Raw genomic sequence first — 23768 nt, 5'->3', positions numbered from 1 at the left:
CTTAGCACACTGACTTTGAGAAGCTCTATTACAGAAGAAAGAGGTCAGATCTGATCCAACAGTACCTCCCTCCATGGTTCAGTGGTGAAACCACCAACTCTGGACCAGGGCTGAACTCACGCAGGCGCAGCCACGGCCCCGGCCCCCAGACTGGATGCTTGTGATGAATGCCACACTGAGCTCATAGAGGAACCAAAATTGTCCTGTCCCCTCATGTGTTCATACTGCAAAACAGCTGCAAAGGTGTCCAGAGTGCGGGGCACCACACGTGCTTTTGAGAATGTGAGTCACCATTAAGTAATTCATGGTAATTTAACTTTTTAATTAAAAAGTCCTTCACTAAACAATAATAGCTTACAAATGCATGTACCTTTTGATCTTGCAATTCCACTTTTGGGAGTTTATCCTACAGATATTCGTCACGCTTGTACATATGAACACGATTATTCACTGCAGAACTGATTGTAATAGTAAAAGACTGGAAACAATCCAAATGCCATCATTGTGGAACTGATGAAATAAATTATAGCACATTCATATAATGAAAAATAATGAGGACACGGCATGTGTATTGATATGGAAATGTCTCCAAGATAGATTGTTAAGGGGAAAGGCAAGATACAGAACACATGTATGATATGCTACCTTTTGTGGATGAAAAGGGAGTAATAAAAATCCACATTCCTATTTGCTTGTACATTCGTAACGAAATGTGGGGAGCATTAGCTAAGAATAGTGGTTATCTCTGGGGCAGGGGTTGGGAACTGAGCAGATGACAAACAAGGATGGGAGGGAGACTTTTCACTATATATACGATTCTACTTTGGGGTTTGGAACCATGTAAGCATATTATTTATGCAAGGAATAAATAATAAAATAAAATTTAAAATAACCATTTATTGTGGCACTCAGAACAAGCAATCTGGTCTGGACATCTGCAGGTCTTGGTGTCCACATGGAGCTCTTCAGACTGGAGGCGTGTTTCAGGGGCCACCGCCACTGCAGTGGGTCCCCTGGTTAGCCGCGGTGCTCCAGACCAGAATGCACATTTCCATCATCCAAAATGACAGGGGGAGGACAGGTCTTTGAGATTCTTACCGAGGAGAACCAGCTTCACAAAGGTTCTGGGATTTGGGTCCACTGTATCCTGGACAGCTACACGAGGGGAGGGTCCCAGGCTGCCTAGTACTGACGACTCAGTACTCTAGTACCGAGGCATCATCAGCTGTTCCCGGCTCACGAGGGAGGAGTGGTGGTAGCGATCCCGGGTGGCGAAGTCTGCGTTCTCCTGGGTGAGCTGAGTCATCTCCATGTCAACCCTAGCCAGGGACGGCGCCAAAATTATCTGCTCTCGGGGGGATCGCAGGTTCCTTTGGTGAGAGAAACACGGAGGACGGTCAGAAGGAAAGACCAAACGCTAACCAGTGGCAGTAAGTCTCCTCTGGGATGGAGAAATGATTTGCAAAAATGTCATCGTGTTTATTACTAAACATGTATTAAACAACATAACTGTTGAAAGCTATATGTACAATACTTCATGAACCCAAAGTATGAGAAATAAGCATCAAAGAGTGATACTTACCTTCTTTTAGTAGAAATGTAAAAAACTATAAAAATAACCTTCCAAATGCTGTTGTGTTGGGGCTCTGTAGCTTTACTTGGCTTTCTTGTCAAATGAAATAATGGAATGGAGAGGCTGGAAAGCTGAGGTGAGTAGAAAGAGAAACTTTCGCTTTGGTTCACTGGAAAGAAAGTTGAGTGAGGAATGATCTCCAGAGCCGAGGTTTATAGAGCAAGCAGCTACGCGGTAAAGTGCAAACGCTTTTGGCACCAAGCTGGCCTAAGGCAAAGAGCAAGTCCCAATACGGATTCCACTGTCACTGAAGGGTCCACATAAGAGTTGGAGCTGGAATAAACTGGTAAAGAAAAATGTTAGGGATGCGTGAAGAAAGTGCTGACAGCAGAAAGGAGTAAGGAAAGACCATCCTGGCAGCCAGGGTATCTATAGAAGACAGAGACAGTCACAGCTTTGCCACGAATCAGGCTGGTGGCCTCAGGCAAACCTCTTCACCTCCTTGTGCCTCTATTTCCTCACCTTCTCAGGCCCCTTCTAGTTCCTTCCACCTATGCTAGGTCCTGAAATCACACCTTAGGCATAGATTTTCTCTTAAAACTTTACCCTAAGAGAATCATTTGCTTTATAAGTAGCAGCGTTCAACTGTTTAAATAAGGAATATATTTGATACATGTAAAAAACTGGTAGAAACCTTGTTATAAATCTGTGGAACTTAAGCAGAAAGCTTCACTGACTAGAAAAACGTGCTGTTATAGAAGTTTGGATCACACAACTAAGGCTTTGCAGCTGCTTGATGAGAACACATCTAAATTAGGTGGGTTGAGGTTTTCTGAGAAATGAATTAACTTCTATAAAGGTTGAATCTTCAAGAAGTAAGGTTAGGAAGTGACAGAAATGCCATACCAGTCAACATGTGTTTTTGCCAGTGAACTTTCTTGTAAATGCTTTCTTTTTTTTTTTTTTTTTAAGGTAAAACCATCGTATTTTTCTGAGTTCAGGGAAATAGCACACTTCACTTTCTAGTCTAGAATGGCCTAAGAGTTCTCACCTGGGCAGTTGCTAGGACTTCAGGAAAGAAAGCTTTCTTAAGGTCAGGCTTAATTTCACATAATTCTGGGAACTGTAGGTGTAACAAAGGAAGTAACAGCCAAATTCCTTTGCCCACAACACCCTACAATATTATTCTTCTTTGGTTTTGAAGAGCATCTGGGGCAACAGGTGTGAAAAAAACTCAAAATTACAAAAGAGAAAACACAGCTACCAGTTTCTACTTTTAAATGGATCACCATTTCTTGGTCCTTTCACCCCCCTGAACAACTATCACAAAATATCGCTCAGTCACCATGATGAGGCCAGCAAATTTGACACTGAGACTTAGCTGAGGCCTCCACCAACCACCCCACAAGCCCACAGAGCTATGAATAGTGTGGACTAGGTTCTCTTCCAACCAAAGTACTGCCCTTTTCTAAGAATAATCTCCTCCTAATACATTCTTCTTTCCACATTGCACAACAGTGACCTCAGAGGTGAAATTCCAGAAATTCAGAGTCCAAAAAAGAGCAGTGACCTCCCATGGTCATTTGTAGGCTTTCAAAGCCTACAATACCTAAAAATATTCATGTAAAATCAGATAAGGCTAAATATTCTCAACCACACACCAGCTGTAGCTCCAGAATCTGCAGGCAGCTTTCACACAGAATCTATTTCCACTTAAACTCTGCTTGCCCTCAGGCCTAGGAGGCTGGGGAAAGTGGATCAGTGCAGTGATCTCAGATCAGTGCTGTGATCTGAGTCACCCAACCTGGTGCCTCAGCCTGGAAGAGAGGCAGAGAGGTGACACACCCACACCACAGCTCCACACAGGACGTTTAGCCCAGCTTCCAAGCAAACAGCAGGGAATTACCCCCCTACACACCACTCTCCCTGCCAGCCCTCTCCCTGTTGGTTTCCATGGCTCCTGCTCCTTTCATCATCATTTCTCTAGCATCCAGCCTTCATTTCTGGGGCCAACTTGAACAGATTGGCAGCGCTTATAAAGAGTTGTCTTAAGAAGGATTCTTGGGAGGGAGGAATGGGGAGTTATTGTTTGATGGGTATAGAGTTTCCATTTTGCAAGATGAAGAGTTCTGGAGGTGCCTGGAGGTGACGGTTGCATAACAGTATGAATGTACTTAATACCATTAAACTGTATACTTTAAAATGGTTAAGATGATAAGTTTTATGGTATGTGTATTTTACCACAATAAAAAAAATGGGGAAAAAAATTCTGAACTTACATCTGGGATCAATGGGAAAGGGTCCCATAATCCATCAGCAACGTCTGGGCATAGAAGGTGCAAATATTGGCAAGGGCAACCCAGACTTCTAGAGTTTCAAAAACAAACCAACAAAATGAAACCAAATAAACACTTAGTTGGGTTCTGCCTGGATTTTCCCAGCCTGTAGCTTTGGCTCCTCACTGATATTGAAAGGGGAGGGAGGTAATTTCCCAGAGTCTTGAGGCCTTCAAAGGTGAGGAGGCATTGGCACTGGAAGGGTAGAGGAGGAGGAGAGAGATCAGGGCACTCATGAAAGCTTCCCTTCCCTGTGAGGCCTTCTCCTGTTTCTCAGGAAAGTTTGTTCTTCCCTTTCCCTGAATATTTGAACATGGAGGTCCCACAGAAATCCTGCAGGACCGCTACTCTGTTTCTGTACTTGGCCTCTGCACTTTCACCAATACAGTCATGTCAACTACCTCTGACTTGAGATGGAAGAATGGGAGTTCTCTGGGCCTTGGTCTTGTGTGTGAGCACTAATGCTAGTGTGTCTTAGACTGTGAACTCACTGACAGTAACTCTCTTGACTTATATCACTCTGCAACCAGATTCTAAAGAAAGCCTCTGTTCATGATTCCTGAGGATAAGAAGACAAGAAGACATGGGCCAGAGGAAGCTTCTGAGAAGCTAAAGCAGGGAGGCTGGGTGGTGGAGGGCAGTGGGGAGCAGTCTGAGTTTCCCTGAGGTTCTCAATTGTCAGGTATTCACACCGCAATTCACCCAAGCCCAGCTAGAAATGGAACACCCTTAGCACGTCCCAGGCCCCTCATCCAGGCCCCAGATTGGCACAGACCTGTAGGAGGGGATCAGAAGAGACCTCATCCATCTGAAAAGGCTGAAGTTGGAGGCTAAACCTGCAGGGAAGACACAGACATAAATATTTATGAAGGCTCTATGTATGCATCTAGAATCCCAGGTTTAATGGGATAAATATACCTCCCCCGACACACACACACAATAGCACAAAAAATTTTTTTTTCCTTTTTCAGTCTAACCAAACAACATTCATTGTAATACTCTGACAGCAACCTGCTAAGGACTTCATACTTATATGTAGTTTCCAAAAGTTGATTTCTAAACTCCAAAATCCCAAGAAAGAAACTGGATGCATTTATAGAGAAAGAAGCAGAGGACTTGCTAACTTCAGTCTTAGGAATTTAAAATTTTTTTAAATTTTGATACTTTGTTTCCTTAGATTCAAACTGATTATGTGTTTAAGTAGATACTATAAAGTCGCCTACTAGACCATACACTCTTTGAGGACAGGAAGCACATCTTTTTCGCCTGGTAACACTCACAACAGCCACAGGATCTGGCCCTTAGGAAGTTTTCTTCAGGTGCTGGGTGAATCAAATAGCGCCACATGTGGAAATGTTAGTGCTGAAGTTTGAAATGAGATTGTTGTGGATAGTGACCAAATATCCTGACATCAGACACACTGTCTAGAATATGGTTTATCAACTTTTTTTAAAAAGCTTTTTTTTTTAAATCCATTCCTCCTTTGGTGTGAGTTTTTTTTTAAATCTCACAAAATGAATTATATATAACTTTAGGAAAGCAAATTAAATGTAATTTTATAAAATGCTTTTCCAAATTATATATATTCACTCCACCAGATACATATTTTATATATATATGTATGAGTGTGTGTGTGTGTGTATATATATATATGGCTGGTTGAAAATTGGTTAATTAGATCATGTTCAATATATGATCAGGAAGTGAGCATTATTTTAAGAGGCTTATGTTAGAATCTTGACTAATGTCAACAGTATGCTGCTGATAACATGTATGTAGAAAATAAACATAAATATTCTATTCACTGGTCCTACCTATTTATGCTCATTTAGATTCTAAATTATCTAAATTTTAGATGAAGATTGGCCTGAAATTTGATTTCATACTTTCCTGTAAATAAATTTCTGGGAAATATTTAAATTTCTTAGGATCAAACTAACTTCTAAGAAATTCAGAAGCAATCACTGATGTAATCACTATTTTAATTAAAATATATTCTCTCCATTAAATTAGCTGATATAAGGACCCTTAGTATGACTTTTTCTAAAGCATTATTTTTAATGTACATGTGATTCAAGTGTTTGAAGCGCATTTCTTTCAAAAATGTATATCAGAACGAAACTGAGTCATTTGTTGAGACGTGGATGGATCTAGAGACTGTCATACAAAGTGAAGTAAGTCAGAAAGAGAAAAACAAATATCGTATATTAACGCATGTATGTGGAACCTAGAAAAATGGTACAGATGAGCCGGTTTGCAGGGCAGAAGTTGAGACACAGATGTAGAGAACAGACATATGGACACCAAGGGGGGAAAACTGCGGTGGGGTGGGGATGGTGGTGTGCTGAATTGGGCGATTGGGATTGACATGTATACACTGATGTGTATAAAACTGATGACTAATAAGAACCTGCAGTATAAAAAAACAAACAAACAAAACAACTAATACTAAACTTTCATTGGGTTATTTGTATGGAAATATGTTAATATAAATGTTTCAGACATTACATGAAATTTCTAAAAATCTTATATGTTCTGGTATAATGTTATAAGTCATAATTCTAGTTATTACTTTAAAATGTATATCTCAGAAATAACTAAATTTCCTTGTCAATTGCATTATTATGAACTTTCATCAAAAAAAAATGTATATCAGACTATTCTAATTTGGAAGCATTTTTTTCCAGTTTGCCTGGATTGTTACGGTCCATCTGATTTAGTTAGGACTTAAAACTACGTAATTACTTTATTTTAAAAATTGGGACATTGTAGAATTTTGATGAAAAGGGCTCTTGAATGTATTTTAAAAACAGCTTTATTATTGAGGAATAACTGACATACAGTAAACAGAGTATTGATAATATTTTCTTCCTTTCCTTATTCTTTTTTTTTTTTAACATCTTTATTGGAGTATAATTGCTTTACAATGGTGTGTTAGTTTCTGCTTTATAACAAAGTAAATCAGTTATACATATACATATGTCCCCATATCTCCTCCCTCTTGCATCTCCCTCCCTCCCACCCTCCCTATCCCACCCCTCTAGGCGGTCACAAAGCACAGAGCTCATCTCCCTGTGCCATGCGGTTGCTTCCCACTAGCTATCTATTTCACTGGGGTCTTGATCCTAGAGGTGTTAATTCCTAGAGATAGGAAACAACTCCCCTACGAGCACACCTTTGATATACAAACCGACCAATCCAGAGCCCACACCCCCAACCATCTCCTTTATCAAGCTCTCACACATCAAGCCAATATTCCCCTGCCTTAAATCACCCCAGGGCCAAAAACCAGACAACTAGAGACCACCCCTATAACCTAGAGTCTGCTGAAATTATTCAAACTACCTAATCCTAAACTTACTCAGCTACCTACCTGCCTTGTCCATTCTTTCCCACTAAAAGCCTAATAAAGGCTATGGGCCATGCTCTCCCCGCTTCCTCTTTTGCCTCCTGACCAACCCTGGTCCTCTCCGTTGTGGCCCTGCATGATCCTCCTGTTCCTAGGCATGTGAGTATAAACTTCTTTCTTCATGATAATAATTTCTGTGTCTGTGTGTCTTATCATACCTGATTAAAACAAATCCCAGGTACATTTTTAGAACAAACTACATGCATTTAAAGTGTACAATTTGGTAAGTGTTGACACATGCGTATACTGTGAAATCATCACTAAAAGCAAGATAATGAACATATCCATCACCTCCAAAAGCTCCCTCAAGCCACGTCAGAAGACCTCCCTCCCTCGTATCCACCTCCCAACCCTCATCCAAAGGCAACCGCTGATAGTGCTGTCATCAGAGATTAGTTTGCATTTTAATAATTACATATGTATATATGTAAAATATTACATTATGTACTCATTTTGTCTGGTTTCTTTCACTCAGCACAGTTATTTTGAGATTCATGCTATTGCATATATCGATAGTTCATTCTTTTTATTACGAAATAGTATTCCGTTGTATGGCTATACTATACTTATAGAGTAACCTGTTGATGGATTGTGAACTGTTTTCAGTTTTTGACTATTACAAACTAAGCTGCTATAGATATTCATATACACGTTTTTGTATGCCCGTATGCTTTTAATTCTCTTTGGTAAATACCTAGGAGTATAGTGGCTAATTCATATAGCAGATATATATTTTTTTAATACACTGCCAAATGGTTTCACAAAGTGATCGTATTATTTTTACATTTTCATCAGCTATATATGATAGCTCTAGCTGCTCCACATCCTTGCCAACATTTGGCATGATCAGTATTTTTAATTTTAATCACCCTGATAGGTGTATAATAATATTATATTGTGGTTTTAATTTGCATTTCTTAATGACTAATCACAGTGAGTACCTTTTCACGTGCTTATTTGTCAACGATATATGTTCTTTGCTGAAACCTATTTAAAACTTATGCCCATTTAAAATTTTTTGTTTTCTTATTACTGAGTTTTGAGGGTTTTTATATATTCTAGATACAAGTCCTTTTCAAACATGTGATTTGCTAATATTTTCTCATAGTCTATGGCTTGCCTTTGCATTCCTTTACCGGTGTGTTTGGAGGAACAGTCCTTAATTTTGATGAAGTCCAATTTATCAAATGTTTTTCCTGCTTTTGGTGTTATATCTAAGAAATCTTTGTCTCACTCATAGTCACAATTTTTTTCCCTATATTTTCTAGGATCCATTTTGAGCTATTTTTACATTGTATGATGTATGAAGTTTGTTTTTTGCTTGTAGATTTCCAATTGTTCCAGCAGCATTTGCTGAAAAGACTATTTTTTTCCTCCACTGAATTGCCTTTGCAATTTCTGGACTCTCTACTCTGTTCATTGATTTTTTTTTATCTACCTTGATTCCAATACCATACTGTCTTGATTACTTTAGCTTTACAGTTAGTTTTGAAATCAGGTAGTGTTAAGTCTTGCAACTTTGTTTTTCTTTTACGAAGTTGCTTGGGCTATTCTAGGTCCTTTGAATTTCCATATAAATACTTTAGGATCTGCTTTCCAATTTCTACAAAAAAGGCAGCTGTGATTTTGATTGGGATTATATCTAATCTATAGAAAATTCTGAGGTGAAATGTCATCTTAAGAATATTGAATCTTCGATTCATGAATATCGTATAAATCTTCATTTATTTCTTTAATTTCCTCTCAAAATGTTTTGTAGTTTTCCTCTTCTAGTCTGTAAATATGGTGAATTACATTGATTGATTAAGAATGTTAAACCAGGGCCTAGAGACTGTCATACAGAATGAAGTAAGTCAGAAAGAGAAAAACAAATATTGTATATTAATGCATATATGTGGAATCTAGAAAAATGGTACAGATGAACCTATTTGCAAAGCAGAAATAGAGACACAGATGTAGAGAACAAATGTATGGACACCAAGGTGGGGAAGGAGAGGTGGGATGAATTGGGAGATTGGGATTGACATATATACACTACTATGTACAAAACAGATAACTACTGAGAACTGATAGATAACTAAAATAGATAACTAATGAGAACCTACTGTATAGCACAGGGAACTCTACTCAGTGCTCTGTGGTGACCTAAATGGGAAGGAAATCCAAAAAAGAGGGGATATATGTATACATATAACTGATTCACTTTGCTGTACAGACACAAACTAATACAACACTGTAAAGCAACTATACGCCAATAAAAATTTTAAAAAAGAGAGAGAGAATGTTAAACTAACCTTGAATTCCTAGGATAACCCACTTGGTTATGATGTATTATTATGCTTTTTATATTATTTTGTATTCAATTTGTCTTGTTAAGAAGTTTTATAACTATGTTCATGAGGGATTTTGGTGTGCAGTCTTCTGAAGAATTTGTATCAAATTGATATTCTTCCTTCCTTAAGTGTTAGATAGGTTTCATTAGTGATGCCATCTGGGCCCAAGGTTTTCTTTATGGGAAGGTTTTTTAATGACAAGTTTAATTTCTTTCATAAGATGACCTAAACAGCCCTATATGTCTTCTAGAGTGAGCTTTGATATTTGATAGTTTGTATCTTTTGAGGAATTTGTCCAATTCATCTGTCAAATTTATTGCATAAAGCTGTTTAAAATACTTCCTTATTTTCCTTTTTAATGTCTGTAGACTCTCCAGTTATGTCATTTCTCTCACTCCTGGTGTTGATCATTTGTGTTTCCTCTCCTTTTATTCTGATCAGTCTGGCTAGAGGTTTGTGAATTTTATTGATCTCACATAACCAGCTTTTTGTTTCACTGGCATTCTCTATTTTTCCCTGTTTTATATTTTATTGATTTCTACTTTGATCTTCATTGTTTCCCTGTTTCTTCTTACTTGGGTTTAATTTGCTCTTTTTCTCTAGTGTCTTAAGTGGGAAACTGGGGTTATTATTTTGAGACATTTTTTTCTTTTCCAATATAAGCATTTGACGCAGTAAATTTCCCTCTAAGTAGTGAGTTAGCTGTGCCCCACAATTTTGATGTTATATTTTCATTTTTATTCAGTTCAAAATACTTTTTAATTTTACTTATTTCTCCTTTGAACCATGAGTTAGTTTCTTTAGTTTACTTAGTGCTCTTTAGTGTTCTTAGTCATTTAGTGTTATTCAGTGTTCTTTAGTTTCTAAATATTTGGGAATTTTCCAGATATCTTTCTGGTATTTATTTCTAATTTACTTCCCCTTTTGTTCTTGAATTGACTTGAATACCCTTAAACTTTCTGAGACTTTAAAAAATGTCCTAGAATATGGTTTATGCTCGTAAATGTTTCATGTACACTTAAAAATATATATTCTGCTGTTGTTAGGTTGAATATTCTATAAATATCAATTTGGCCAGGTTTACTGATAACGTTATTCAAGTCTTCTAAAGCCCTACTGATTTTTTGCCTACTTGTTTTATCAATTATTGAGAGAGAGGTGGTGAAATCTCTGACTGTAATTGAGAATTTTTCTACTTATTATTGCAGATCTATCAGGCTTTGTTTTTTATATTTCAAAGCTCTGTTTTTAAGAGCATAAATGTTAAGATTTATTATGTCCTCTTGATTAATTTTCCCTTTGTCTTTATGAAATGATCCTCTTTATCCCTGGTAATATTCTTTTTTATTTTTTTTAAATACATTTATTTATTTATTTATTTATTTATGGCTGTGTTGGGTCTTCGTTTCTGCGCGAGAGCTTTCTCTAGTTGCGGCAAGCGGGGGCCACTCTTCATCACGGTGCGTGGGCCTCTCACTATCGTGGCCTCTCTTGTTGCAGAGCACAGGCTTCAGAGGCGCAGGCTCAGTAGTTGTGGCTCACGGGCCTAGTTGCTCCGCGGCATGTGGGATCTTCCCAGACCTGGGCTCGAACCCGTGTCCCCTGCATTGGCAGGCAGATTCTCAACCACTGCACCACCAGGGAAGACCCCCTGGTAATATTCTTTTCTCTGAAATCTACTTTGTCTGATGTTAATATAGTCACTCCAGCTTTGTCTGATTTATCTTACCATGATGTACTTTTTTCCATCCTTTTAACTTATTTGTGTCTTTATACTGAAAGTAGGTTTCCTGTAGATAGCATATAGTTGGATCATGCTTTTTTATTCAATCTGACAATCTCAGTGCTTGGACCTTTTAATTGGGAGTGTTTATTTCATTTTATTTTTTTAATTATCTTTTTAAAAAATTTTTAATTATTTTTATTTTTGGCTGCGTTGGGTCTTCGTTGCTGCATGTGGGCTTTCTCTAGTTGCCTTGAGTTGGGGCTACTCTTCATTGCAGTGCTCGGGCTTCTCGTTGTGGTGGCTTCTCTTGTCACAGAGCATGGGATCTAGGTGCGCGGGCTTCAGTAGTTGTGGCATGCAGGCTTCAGTAGTTGTCGCTCATGGGCTCTAGAGCGCAGGCTCAGTAGTTGTGGCGCACGGGCTTAGTTGTTCCACGGCATGTGGGATCTTCCTGGACCAGGGCTCAAACCCGTGTCCCCTGCATTGGCAGGCGGATTCTTAACTACTGTGCCACCAGGGAAGTCCCTGATTGGGAGTGTTTAGACTATTTAAAATTAGTGTGGTTACTGATATGGCTAGATTTATATAAACCACCTTGCTATTTGTTTTTGGTCTATTATCTTTTTCTCTTTTTTCTAATTAACGTTGATCTGAGTATTTTTAATTCAATTTTATCCCCTTTATTGACTTATTACTTGTAATTCTTTGCTGTGTTAGAGGCATACCTCATTTTACTGCACTTTGTTTACTGTGCTTCTCAGTATTGCATCTTTTACAAGTTGAAGGTTTGTGGCAACCCTGGATCAAGCAAGTCTATCAGGGCCATTTCCCCAACAGCATTTGCTCACTTTCTGTGTCTGTGTCACATTTTGGTAATTCTTACAATATTTCAAACTTTTTCATTATTATTATATTTCTCATGGTGATCTGCAATCAGTCATCTTTAATGTTACTATTATGACTCGATGAAGGCTCAGGTGACAGTTAGCCTTTTTTAGCGATAAAGTATTTTAAAATTAAGTTATGTACATTGTTTTTTGAGACATAATGCTATTGCACACTTAACAGACTACCGTATAGTGTAAACATAACTTTTATATGTACTAGGAAACAAAAATATTTGTCTGACTCTCATTATTGCAATATTCCAGTGATCTGGAACTGAACTCACAATATTTCCAAGGTATACTGGTAGTTTAGTAGTTGCTTTAGGGTTTGTAGTACACATTTTTAACTTATCACAGTCTACCTTTAAGTGATGTTTTAGTACTTCACATATACTATAAGAAACTTCCAACAGTATATCCCCATTTCTTCCCTCCTGGCCCTTGTGCTATTGTTGTCATCCATTTTACTTCTACATGTCTTATAAACCTCACGATTTATTATTATTTTTCATTTGTTATCATTTATGCGCATGCCATATTTTTTCTCCTAGACTGTCAGCTCCTTGAAAGCGGGATTTGTATCTGAGTCAGTGTTGGCATTTAATAGGTGTTTGAAACAGGTTTTTTTCAATAAATGCTAAAAGAGAAGAAAGGAGGTGGTGGCAAAATGGCTCTGTTGCTTACCAAGGTGAAGCCCAGAACTTGTCCAACCAATGTAGAAATACACAATGGCAGCAACACCCATGTTAACCAGGGTATAGACCCATTGGATCACAAACATGATGAGAAGGGACCCAACAGCCTGTTCAAACAGAAGGAAGTGCAAGTCAGCTAATGGTTTAAACACATGGTAAGCAAGCCACAAGGCTAGGGCCTTAAGAAACAACAGTCCTCTCGTCAACCTCTGAACACTCTACAAGTCTGAATAACTGAAGTTCACTCATAATTCAAAAAACCCCTCTAAAGTAGATATTTGAGAAGACATCCCTGAAAGTACCCTCTAATCAAAACAATCAATCAATAGACATTCTATCCTAGCTCCTTGTTCTACTCCTTTCTAGGAGAAACAAGTTAGAGTAAAATTATGCTAATATGGTGTATCTAGAAATTAGGTGATCCAGAGTTTATCAGGGATGATTAATTATTTAAAAAGTAAACCATTGATTAAAATAAGTGGTTCATTAAATGTATTCTTGCCATATGTAGCCTCATCTAAATTCTAATGTAACAGGCAGTTACATCACATTGCTCCTAATGAAGACTCTCCTCTTTCCTCCCCCAACTCCCACCCCAAGATCACACATGTATCCACCTGAATTAAGTCTCAAGGACAGTTGAGATCAAAATGAACTTACTCACCCCCAACAGGGAGACCCAGGGGTTGCATATGCTAGTGTAGAAAGAAGTTGGTCTCCTCTGGATATCTTGTTCCTGGAGCCTGGACTTGAGGAAGAAATCTAAAAAATAAATGAGCCAAAATCCTTGGTTACTAATTTGTTACCAAACCCTCTAGTGTTTTTACTAGCAAATACTTATGAGCTCCTCTTCTCCAATTTTGTAACTCAGCCTAAAAGACAACTTCCACTCACCTCAACCATTAATGCCCTTTGCCACAACTGAGGCTTGTCTTTACCAGAAAGCTTACACCTCCTAAATTGTGATTTCAATCAATCTACTCTCAGCCCATCACCTCCATTTTTTCTCATTTGCTCTGCTGTCTCCCACCCCAACTATTCATAGACCACAGAGGGACCTTCCGTCAACTTGCCCTAGTATGTTTTTCTTCCTATCACCTACCTCCTCTTTTCACTACCCTCTTACCTAGCTTAGATTCCATGATCCAAGACTATCAGCAAGTACTCCCTTGGATATGTTATCTGCTTCCACACTTCAGCACCACTCAGAAGTCTTATACCTAGTCAACTCATTCTCCTTCTCTCTGATGTAACAAATTTCCAACCTCTCCTCTCAAAAGACAGCTTTCATATCCTCTCATCACCAAGTCTACCAACCCACTTTCATCTGTACCCTCTCTTCTGCCTTTCTGTTTTCAGAGTAGATGAACAGTTCTGGCTCCTACCTAAGGCCCATCCCTATATTTGTGCCCTGCTCAAGGATTTTGCTTTTGCTTCGTCAGTTTTTCCATAGTCTACTAGATCATCCCCATCAAATACAAATACACTGTAATTTCTCCCAACTAAAGAAATACCTTCTGGTCACCCTTTAGCTACTGTCCTATTTTTTGGTCTCCCTTATAGCAAAACTTCTCAAAAGAATTGCCTATATGGTTTCTACCTTCCATTGTTTCCTCAACCTACTTTTAGGGTTGTATACACCATTCCACTAAAACGACTCCTCCTAAGGTTGGCAATGACTTGAATCTTTTCAAATTCAATGGTCAGCTCCTCATCTTACTTGACCTTTCAGATAGCACCTGACACATGTGATCACTTTCTTCTTCTTGAAACACATTCTTCTCTTGGTTTCTAGGATGCCTCAGTTTCCTAGTTTTCCTCCTATCTCACTGCCCACTTCTTCTCAGTCTCCTTTGCTGGCTCACCTCCTCCTTCCAACCCCCAAATATTGGAGAATCCTAGCATTCATTCAGTCCTCAGCACTGTTCTTTATTGCAGTTAGGTGTGGCCATGTGACTAAGTTCTCACCAATGGAATGTGAACACAAGTGGTGAGTGTCACTTCTGCACCAGAGTCTTTGAGAGAGTAGGTGTGCTTCTTCTCTGTGCCCGAAATCTGAACATGGTAACTCAGTCTTGATTTTGCTCACTATAAGGACTTAGGGGATGGTAAAGTCATAAAAATGGAAGGACCCTGGGTCCCTGAAGCAATGCATGGAGGAGAGCCTCCCACTGATTTGGAACACCCTTCCTGGACTGTTAGTGCAAGTGAAAAATAAATTTCCATTGTATTTGAGCCACTGTGTTTTCGCTTATTTGTTATAGCAGTTTAGCCTCCCGTAATTAATATACCTCAAAACAGGCTTTAGGTCCTTCTCTTACTTCTATACAATCTATTCCTTACGAAGCCAGTGATCTTCTTAAGGCTGGATCTGATCATATCACACCTCTAGCTACAACCTTCTGTGACCTTCTGTCATAATCACCATGGAGTGCATGGCCCTACACAGGACTGACCTCTGCTTTCCTTGCTATACTCATCTCCTACCTCTCTCCCCCCACCCACTCCTCTCCACTCACCGCTGGACTTCTGCTCTTCTTGGAATTTGCCAATCCAATTTCCATCTGTACCTTTATACATGCCATTTCCTCTGCCTGTAACTCTTCTCCCACATCTCTGCATGGTTCACTACTTTATAAAATTCAGTTCTCCATTAAAATATCCTCTTCTCAAAGAGATCTTTTCTGAAAAACCTATCTGAAACAGAACCACCCTCCCCACTCCAGTCTCTATCCTGTTACCCCACTTTATTATTCATCATACTATTTATCACTTACTGACATCATAGTATGTGTGTTTGCTTATTTTGTGTCTTTCCTGCTAGAATGCAAGTTCAATGACAGCAGAGACCTTCTATGTCTATTCAGCATGTTCCCCACCCCCAGCACCTAGAACAGCACTTGGAATGTAGTAAATGTCCCATACATGAGGCTAAATGAATGACCAATCATCCTAGGTCCCAGAGAAGTCTTCATCCTCTCAACATGTCTGCCTTTACCATATACTTCCAACTATTATACTTAACTTTTATACTTCCATATCTTGAGGGCAAGGGCTGTCTTTTGTACCTCTAAATACCAAATCTAGGCATGTAGGAGTTTGTGTATAGGAAGTGCTCAAGAAGTATCTCCTTATTCATTGTGGATTAAAATAAACTCTGCCAGAAGACATAAATAGACATTTCTCCAAAGAAGACATACAGATGGCCAACAAGCACATGAAAAGATGCTCATCATCGCTAATTATTAGGAAAATGCAAATCAAAACTACCATGAGGTATCACCTCATATGTCAGAATGGCCATCATTAAAAAGTCTACAAATAACAAATGCTGGAGAGGGTGTAGAGAAAAGGGAACCCTCCTATACTGTTGGTGGGAATGTAGATTGGTGCAGCCATTATGGAAAACAGCATGGAGGTTCCTCAAAAAACTAAAAATAGAGTTGCATATGATCCAGCAATCCCAATCCTGGGCATGTATCTGGACAAAACTATAATTCAAAAAGATACATGTACCCCTATGTTCATTGCGGCACTATTCACAATAGCCAAGACATGGGAACAACCTAAATGTCCAACAACAAATGAATGGATGAAGAAGATGTGGCACACATATACAATGGAATACTACTCAGCCATAAAAAAGAATGAAATAATGCCATTTGCAGCAACATGGATGGGCCTAGAGATTAACATACTAAGTGAAGTCAGACAGAGAAAGACAAATACCAAATGATATCACATATATGTGGAATCTAAAATATGACACAAATGAACTTATCTACAAAACAGAAATAGACTCACAGACATAGAGAACAGACATGGTTGTCAAGGGGGAGGGGGGTGACGGAGGGATGGATTGGGAGTTTGGGATTAGCAGGTGCAAACTATTATATATAGAATGGATAAACAGCAAGGTCCTACTGTATAGCACAGGGAACTATATTCAATATCCTGTGATAAACCGTAATAGAAAAGAATATGAAAAAGAATGGATATATACATATAACTGAATCACTTTGCTGTACAGTAGAAATTAATACATTATAAACCAACTATACTTCAATAAAATAAATTTTAAAGAACTCTGCCAAGGTGCATGACTGATTTGAATTGATGGCTCTATTACTTCTTTTTTTTTTTTAAAGAAAAGACACTGTTAAGCTTGTCTTTGATTACACTGTATACTTTCAACATGTGCAATGCATGATTCATTTTTTCAATCACAGGCTTAGTGAAATACAGCTGCTCCACTGATTATTAAGAAGAAACACTATTGGTGAAGAACTTAGATTTTTGCCTCTCTGAGGTTTGCCAAATGTGAAGCTCACTGTTTCACACTTGATCTTGACCTTGCACCAACTCAATTACACTGTACCCAAGGGAGTTGTGTGTATGTGTATGTGTCTGTGTTTTCTGAGGAACTCCAGGGAGAGTCATAGGAAGGGGTGTGTCTTCCAGGCAAGCACAGTGCAGTTTTACACATCAGCAATGCAAGGGAGAATTCAGTCAATGATGCTCAATGACTCTGAATAGGTATGACAGACAATGCAGGCGGGCAATTATTCAGAATTCTGAACAGCTATGGTTTCAAAACCCTTCCAAAATGACAGAAGGAATTTTTTTTCTCTTTTCAAGGATTATGCTGGAAGAAATAAGTCTTACAGACTAGTGGTGTGAGGAGACCGCTTCTCGTGTTAGAAGTACTAGAATAACAACTGGGAAGGCAACTTTATCAAGCTTTAGTCACAAAACAAACAAACAGGTAAGCAGAACCATGCATTAGGCATGCTAAAAATATCAACTATAATAAACATAATGCATAACATTAAATTGTCTTTTAAAATCTAGTGGTATGTCTAACAAGTTCTAGGTTCACAAAACCCATGCAGAAATAAAGACTTTTTAAGCATGAAGGGGGAAGACAATTATGTCAATTTTTAAAATCACGAATTGAAATAATTTTACAGAAATTACTTAAAAATCAATATTAAACCATCTCTGGAAATACACTCCATACCTTTATCAGGATAAATAAACACATAGTTCTAGCTGGCACGTACAAACCAAGAATGTGCGTTGATGTGGTTCACAAAGGATCAAGTTTCAGGTTCATGTGGTATCTTATCATGTTGATTCTATAATCTTTTAACCACTTTCCAAATGCTGCACATTTAAGTTATTTCTAGGTTGTCATTAGCACCAACAATGCAGCTGTGAGACTCTTGTACATACTTACGGTTTGTTGTTTGGTTTAGGGTTGTTTCCTTGAGATACAATCCCCCTAAGTAGATTTACTAAGTCAGAGCAATTAGACAGTTTTATATTTCTTGTTACATCTTGAAAGCTCACTCTCCAGAAAGAATGAACCAGAGGGACTTCCAGCTACCGCAATGTAAAGAGGTCAGTGAATCCTCTCTGTAAGAGATAGATATACAACTAGACAAAATCATCAAAAACAATCACTTGGGGCTCTAGAAATTTACCAAACGGAGACAACAAACCAGGAAGTGTTTATTTTTTCAAAAACTGCTGGAGCTGAGGGTAAGAACAGTGAGAGTCTACAGCCTTCTTCCTGGGCTGCTCCCACCCCCACCCCAGTTCTTACCAGCATGGAGCTGGCCTGTGTCCGTGTGGCCCAGGAGGCTCCCACCCTCTGCCAGCAGATCTGTGTGTGGCTTGGGAAGCACAGTCGAAGCTGCTGCTCTCCAGTCTCCCTGGCTTTGACTTTTGTCAGTCTCTCTGAGGCTCCCCAAGCAGGGGAATGCGGGGAGATGTAGTCCTTCTGCAGCTCTCTGATTTCTAGGATCTTCCCATTAAATTTCTGGCTCTTCCACTGCTCACCCTAGCTGGGTCCGCTCCCTCAGGCTAGCAAAGCTGAGGATCTCCCCATTCCATTTTCTACTTTGCTCACCACATTGAGCTTATAAAGGCACAACCCACAAGTTTGCTCCCTCTGGCAGCAAAACTGCTGATTTCTGAAGAAATCATGGCCAAAAACCTCCCAAATTTGATGAAAAACTTTAATCAATGGATCCAAAAGGAATGAATCCATCGACATTGCTTCCAGCAATGTGTACATATACCCGATTACCACTGACCTGCTATTTTTTATCTAAATTTTTGACAGCTTAACAGATATGAAATATCTCAATGGTGGTTTATTTTATTTTATTTTTTTTTAGAAATTCACGTTCTTTTATTTATTTATTTATTTATTTATGACTGTGTTGAGTCTTCGTTTCTGTGCGAGGGCTTTCTCTAGTTGCGGCAAGTGGGGACCACTCTTCATCGCGGTGCGCGGGCCTCTCACCATCGCGGCCTCTCTTGTTGCGGAGCACAGGCTCCAGACGCGCAGGCTCAGTAATTGTGGCTCACGGGCCCAGTTGCTCCGTGGCATGTGGGATCTTCCCAGACCAGGGCTCGAACCCGTGTCCCCTGCATTGGCAGGCAGATTCTCAACCACTGCGCCACCAGGGAAGCCCTCAATGGTGGTTTAAATTGGACTCATTTAATCAGTACCATGGCCTAGTTCATAATAGACACTGGCCCCAAGCAGCATACACTTTGTGTAGTGGTTAAGAACACAGGTTCTAAAATGAGATGGACCTGGGTTCAAATTCCAGCTGTCTCCTATCCTGAGCAAGTGTTTAACTTCCCTAAGCCTCACCTTTGTCATCTGGAAAAAGGTAACAACAATGCCTAGATCTGAGCTGAGCTGAGCTAATCCGTGTTAACTGATTATCTCTGTGCCAGGCACCTGGGACAGACTCAATAAATGCTGCCTATTTTTAGCTACAAACAGCATTCAACACTTAAACATAAAAGTTACTTTGTTGAATGCACAGTGAACGAGTCTGGTTTTTCAAATGTAAACTGCGTGTTCATCTCTTCTGACCTCTCTTTAGTAGAATCTGGATTTTGACCTTCCTGTCTTTAAAAATAATATGCTTTGGAAGGTATGCTTTTATCAGTTGTGTTTGTCAGAATAATTGTTTCCTTCTGTGACACTGTGCTGTGCTAATGTTTTTTATTTCTGTTTAATCAGATCCTTTTTGTCTTTGATGATGTCTTCAGTAGTCAGAACTCGCTCTCTTGCGCAGCTGTTATAAATAAGGAATTTGTGGCTATATAAGGTATCAAATATGGCCCCAAGTTAATTTTTTGATCCATTTGCTCTCAACAATATTTATTCAATAGTGACTTGATTCTTATTATTTTACAGCATCTGGTTTGTCACACATTAGGTTCTTATAATAGTTGAACTCTTTCTATTCTACTTTACCTGTCAATGTTTAAAATTTTTAGCCAATATTTGTACAACTGCTCATCAATTTAATTAGCCTTTACTGAGTGTCTGTCGAAGCCATGTACTGTGTGGGAATATTGCTGATGAATACAAGGTAGAAAGACATGGTTTGTAACTAAAGGAAGCTCACAGACTGGAGGCAAAGCGATAAAACTAGTATTTCTTCTCCTTAAGACAGGCAAACGACAAGCAGGCCTGAAGACAAATGTGTAAACAAATGTATAAAACAATGTGATAAGTGTTTATACCACTAGTGTGACTCAAATGTTATGCTTGCACAGGAGAGGAAATCAGGGAATCCTTCTCAGAGGGGGGTCTGAAAAGTCAAATGGATTTTAAACCCTAAGTCGGTGTTTCTCAGATGGAAGCGGGGTGTGATGCAATGTGCAAAGTCAGGAAGGAATAAAGAACATGATGTGTTTGGGGCATGTGTCTGGGTATAGCTGGACATATGTACATGGCAGCTGTCATGAGAAAAGTGGCCAGGAAGGTAGGGCAGGGCAGGGTTGCCAAGAATCTTGCAAATCACACCGGGATGGAGGTAATAGATTCCAATGAAGGTTTTTAAGTAAGAGAGACATGATGAGAGTTTTATTTTAGAAAGATCATTCAGTGGACAATGAAAAGGAGAAACAGGATATGGGAGAATCTGGAGGCTGGAGATGAGTGGGGAGATTAACAAGAGTCTGGGCACCAGATGATGAGGGTCTGAACCAAGGTGAAGGCAGCAAGGATGGAGGAGACGGAGGGGTTTGCAAGAGTTCGGGACATTTCTAAGATAGGGCAGCTTCAATGATTAAACGTTGCAAACTGACCACACATCTCTCCTGATAACCCACTGAGAAAACAGAAAAGGCATTAAATAGGCATAAACCTACAAACACAAGGAGAATGAGAGAGGAAAGATAAAAACAAGTCTTGGAAGGTGGAGCAGTGACGGAGGAGTGGTAACAGACAGCAGAGCCGAGGAGGGCCAACTCTAGGGCCCACAGAGAGGGTGCCAGCAATGAGCAGCCCAATGCACCCCAGTAGACCTCACAAAGTTCAGGACCAGGAAGTACCCGCCCTTGGGAAGTGATACAGTGCAGGGGACTTGTTGCAAGACTGTATATGAACCAGTTGGACATCAAGTTCCTTTCCTCTGGCCATGTAGCTAGGAAATAATTCCCTCTTTGCCTGACCCCCTCCCCAAGGTATGTGAGGGTTCCTCTGAAGAAATCAAACCAGAGAGGGCCTGAACTTGGAACACCAGGCATAGCAAAGAGTGGGGGGAATGGAGCTAGAAACTGGGGAATTCAATGAAGTCTCTGTCCTAAAGAGTGGGAGGCCCCCAACTTCCTTTTGTCACCCGGCTCCCTGAATACAAACAGCCATATGGGGGACCCCCAGGCAAGAGATTAAAGGACTTTTCTCTGGAGGAAACCTCTAGCTAATCACATTTGGGGATCCTCCCATGAAAAAGCCAGCTTCTTGATCATTCTACAGTGAGGTGCCCCAACCAATAAGCTCTGCCCAGGATGCAGGTCTTCTAAACAGCTTTTCACTACTTACTTCTGAATAGGAAAAGAAATCAAAAGATCAACAGACATTTTAGTTAAGCCAATATAGAAGAGAGAGTGAGACCAAGCCAAAGAGAAAAGAATCTAAAGAACATAGGGCAGAAGAAGACTTTAAAGGGAGAATAAGTAATATTACCAGAAAAATAAGACAAGCGTTATACCTCTAAAACAAGAATGAGATGATGTTCAACATTTTTTTAAAAAGATAAAGACAAATCAGGTTACAACCAAGAGCTCCTGGAAATTAAGAACAGGAGAGCTGTGGCATAGACTCATTGTTGTTACCCAATCTCCCCTTCCTCCTTAGGGAAAAAAAAAAACCCACAGGATTTCATGTGAAGCAGCAATAAAGCCAGCTATAAAGACATTTCCCAGCCTCTGAGAATACCTAGAAAGGCTAGCGAATCAAGTTCAGAGCTATATAGCCAGGGACAACACTCAAAATATGTCAGAGCAGTCTAGTGGGGACACCACAGTGGCATGCACCAAGGTCTAGACACTTCTGACCCTGAAAAGCCCTGATGGTGGAGCCAGGAATGTAGTCATCCTGCAGCCACTATCATGCTTCCAGAGAGTTCCTCAAAGTCCCCATTTCTTCAGGCTCCCAGTTCCCAGTATATGGAGGGCTCATCTAATTAGCCGAGCCTTGGTCCCGTGCCTGAACTCTGGCTGCAGGAGGGGCGGGAAAACTGAGTATCTGACATTTTCAGTTTCAAGAGTGAAAGGCTTGCTGTGCCTCCCACCAAGACTCATAACACTGGAAATTCTTCAAACACAGGGAGGTCATTCAAGGCTGAGTAGGGAAAAAAAAAAAGACGGAAGTCTACCATGATATCACACCCAACAAATCTTGTCCCCTGGATCTGACAGAGAAGTGTGATAGAGGAATTCTAAGACAACAGCTTTGTAGCAGACCGAAAGAACTGACAGACTAGAGTGGATCAGGATAAGAACCATAGGACAGAGGGGGAAAAAAACAAATGGATATGATAAATTTCTGAAGAATTCGAGCATTTGGAAAATAACATTGAGAGGCGTTTGCCATATCTGCCAGAACATCTAGAAAAAAATGATGACACAAAACCAAGCAAATAAAAAACCAAGGCTATTATTAACCCCAGGAAACAGAAAAAGTTGGACAAAAAAGGAAATGTAATCATAGCATAATATATGGCTCAGAGTTAAGCAATATTTACTTAATCATGATAATATGAATACTAGCTATTAGATTAATTTAAAAACTGTGATGTAATTATACTGGGGACATTGGATGAGAAATCAAGAGTGGCATAAATGAGCTAGTCTTCATTTATCATAATAGGAAATCAAGAGATGATACCTGAAACTGACATATCAAGAAGTAGCAATACAAATATATTATCTATGAACATGAAGGTTAACAGAAGAAGCAACTTTTTGGTTGAAAGTGGGATTTTCTGGGAGCGGGACTAGGGGAGGCAGAAGAGTCAGAGGGATGGTATGGAAGAGTGGAAACTACTATCTCTGATTATGTGACTTTTCACTCCACTTGGCTTATTAAACTGTACTCATTACTTTGGCAAAAATAACATAATTTTTAAATTTTTAATAATGCTCCTACCATTAAAAACCACCCACTAGGGCTTCCCTGGTGGCGCAGTGGTTGGGGGTCTGCCTGCTAATGCAGGGGACACGGGTTCGGGCCCTGGTCTGGGAGGATCCCACATGCCGCGGAGCGGCTGGGCCCGTGAGCCACAACTGCTGAGCCTGCGCGTCTGGAGCCTGTGCCCCGCAACGGGAGGGGCCGCAATAGTGAGGGGCCCGCGCACCGCGATGAAGAGCGGTCCCCACACCGCGATGAGGAGTGGCCCCCACTTGCCGCAACTGGAGAAAGCCCTCGCACGAACCGAAGACCCAACACAGCCAAAAATAAATAAATAAATAAATAAAGTAGCTATAAAA

The 23768-nt window shown here is 39.7% G+C and overlaps 1 protein-coding gene across 3 annotated transcripts in view; it reads right to left on the bottom strand.

Annotated features, from left to right (window-relative positions):
- Positions 1 to 307: 307 nt before the first annotated feature.
- Positions 308 to 23768, bottom strand: part of SLC12A8 (solute carrier family 12 member 8) — a 143196-nt gene continuing 119735 nt past the window's right edge. For all 3 annotated transcript variants that reach the window (XM_007182778.3, XM_007182781.3, XM_057545957.1), the window contains 4 exons: positions 13624 to 13721; positions 12949 to 13066; positions 4685 to 4745; positions 308 to 1370 (listed from right to left, as the gene is read on the bottom strand). In XM_007182778.3, the coding sequence (XP_007182840.1) occupies positions 1205 to 1370; positions 4685 to 4745; positions 12949 to 13066; positions 13624 to 13721 (443 nt within the window). In that variant the 3' untranslated portion in view covers positions 308 to 1204. The remainder of the gene's footprint in view (positions 1371 to 4684; positions 4746 to 12948; positions 13067 to 13623; positions 13722 to 23768) is intronic.

This window comes from Balaenoptera acutorostrata, chromosome 4 (assembly GCF_949987535.1).
Source record: "Balaenoptera acutorostrata chromosome 4, mBalAcu1.1, whole genome shotgun sequence".
Taxonomy (NCBI): domain Eukaryota; kingdom Metazoa; phylum Chordata; class Mammalia; order Artiodactyla; family Balaenopteridae; genus Balaenoptera; species Balaenoptera acutorostrata.
This window is presented reverse-complemented; position numbering and strand designations above follow the sequence as displayed.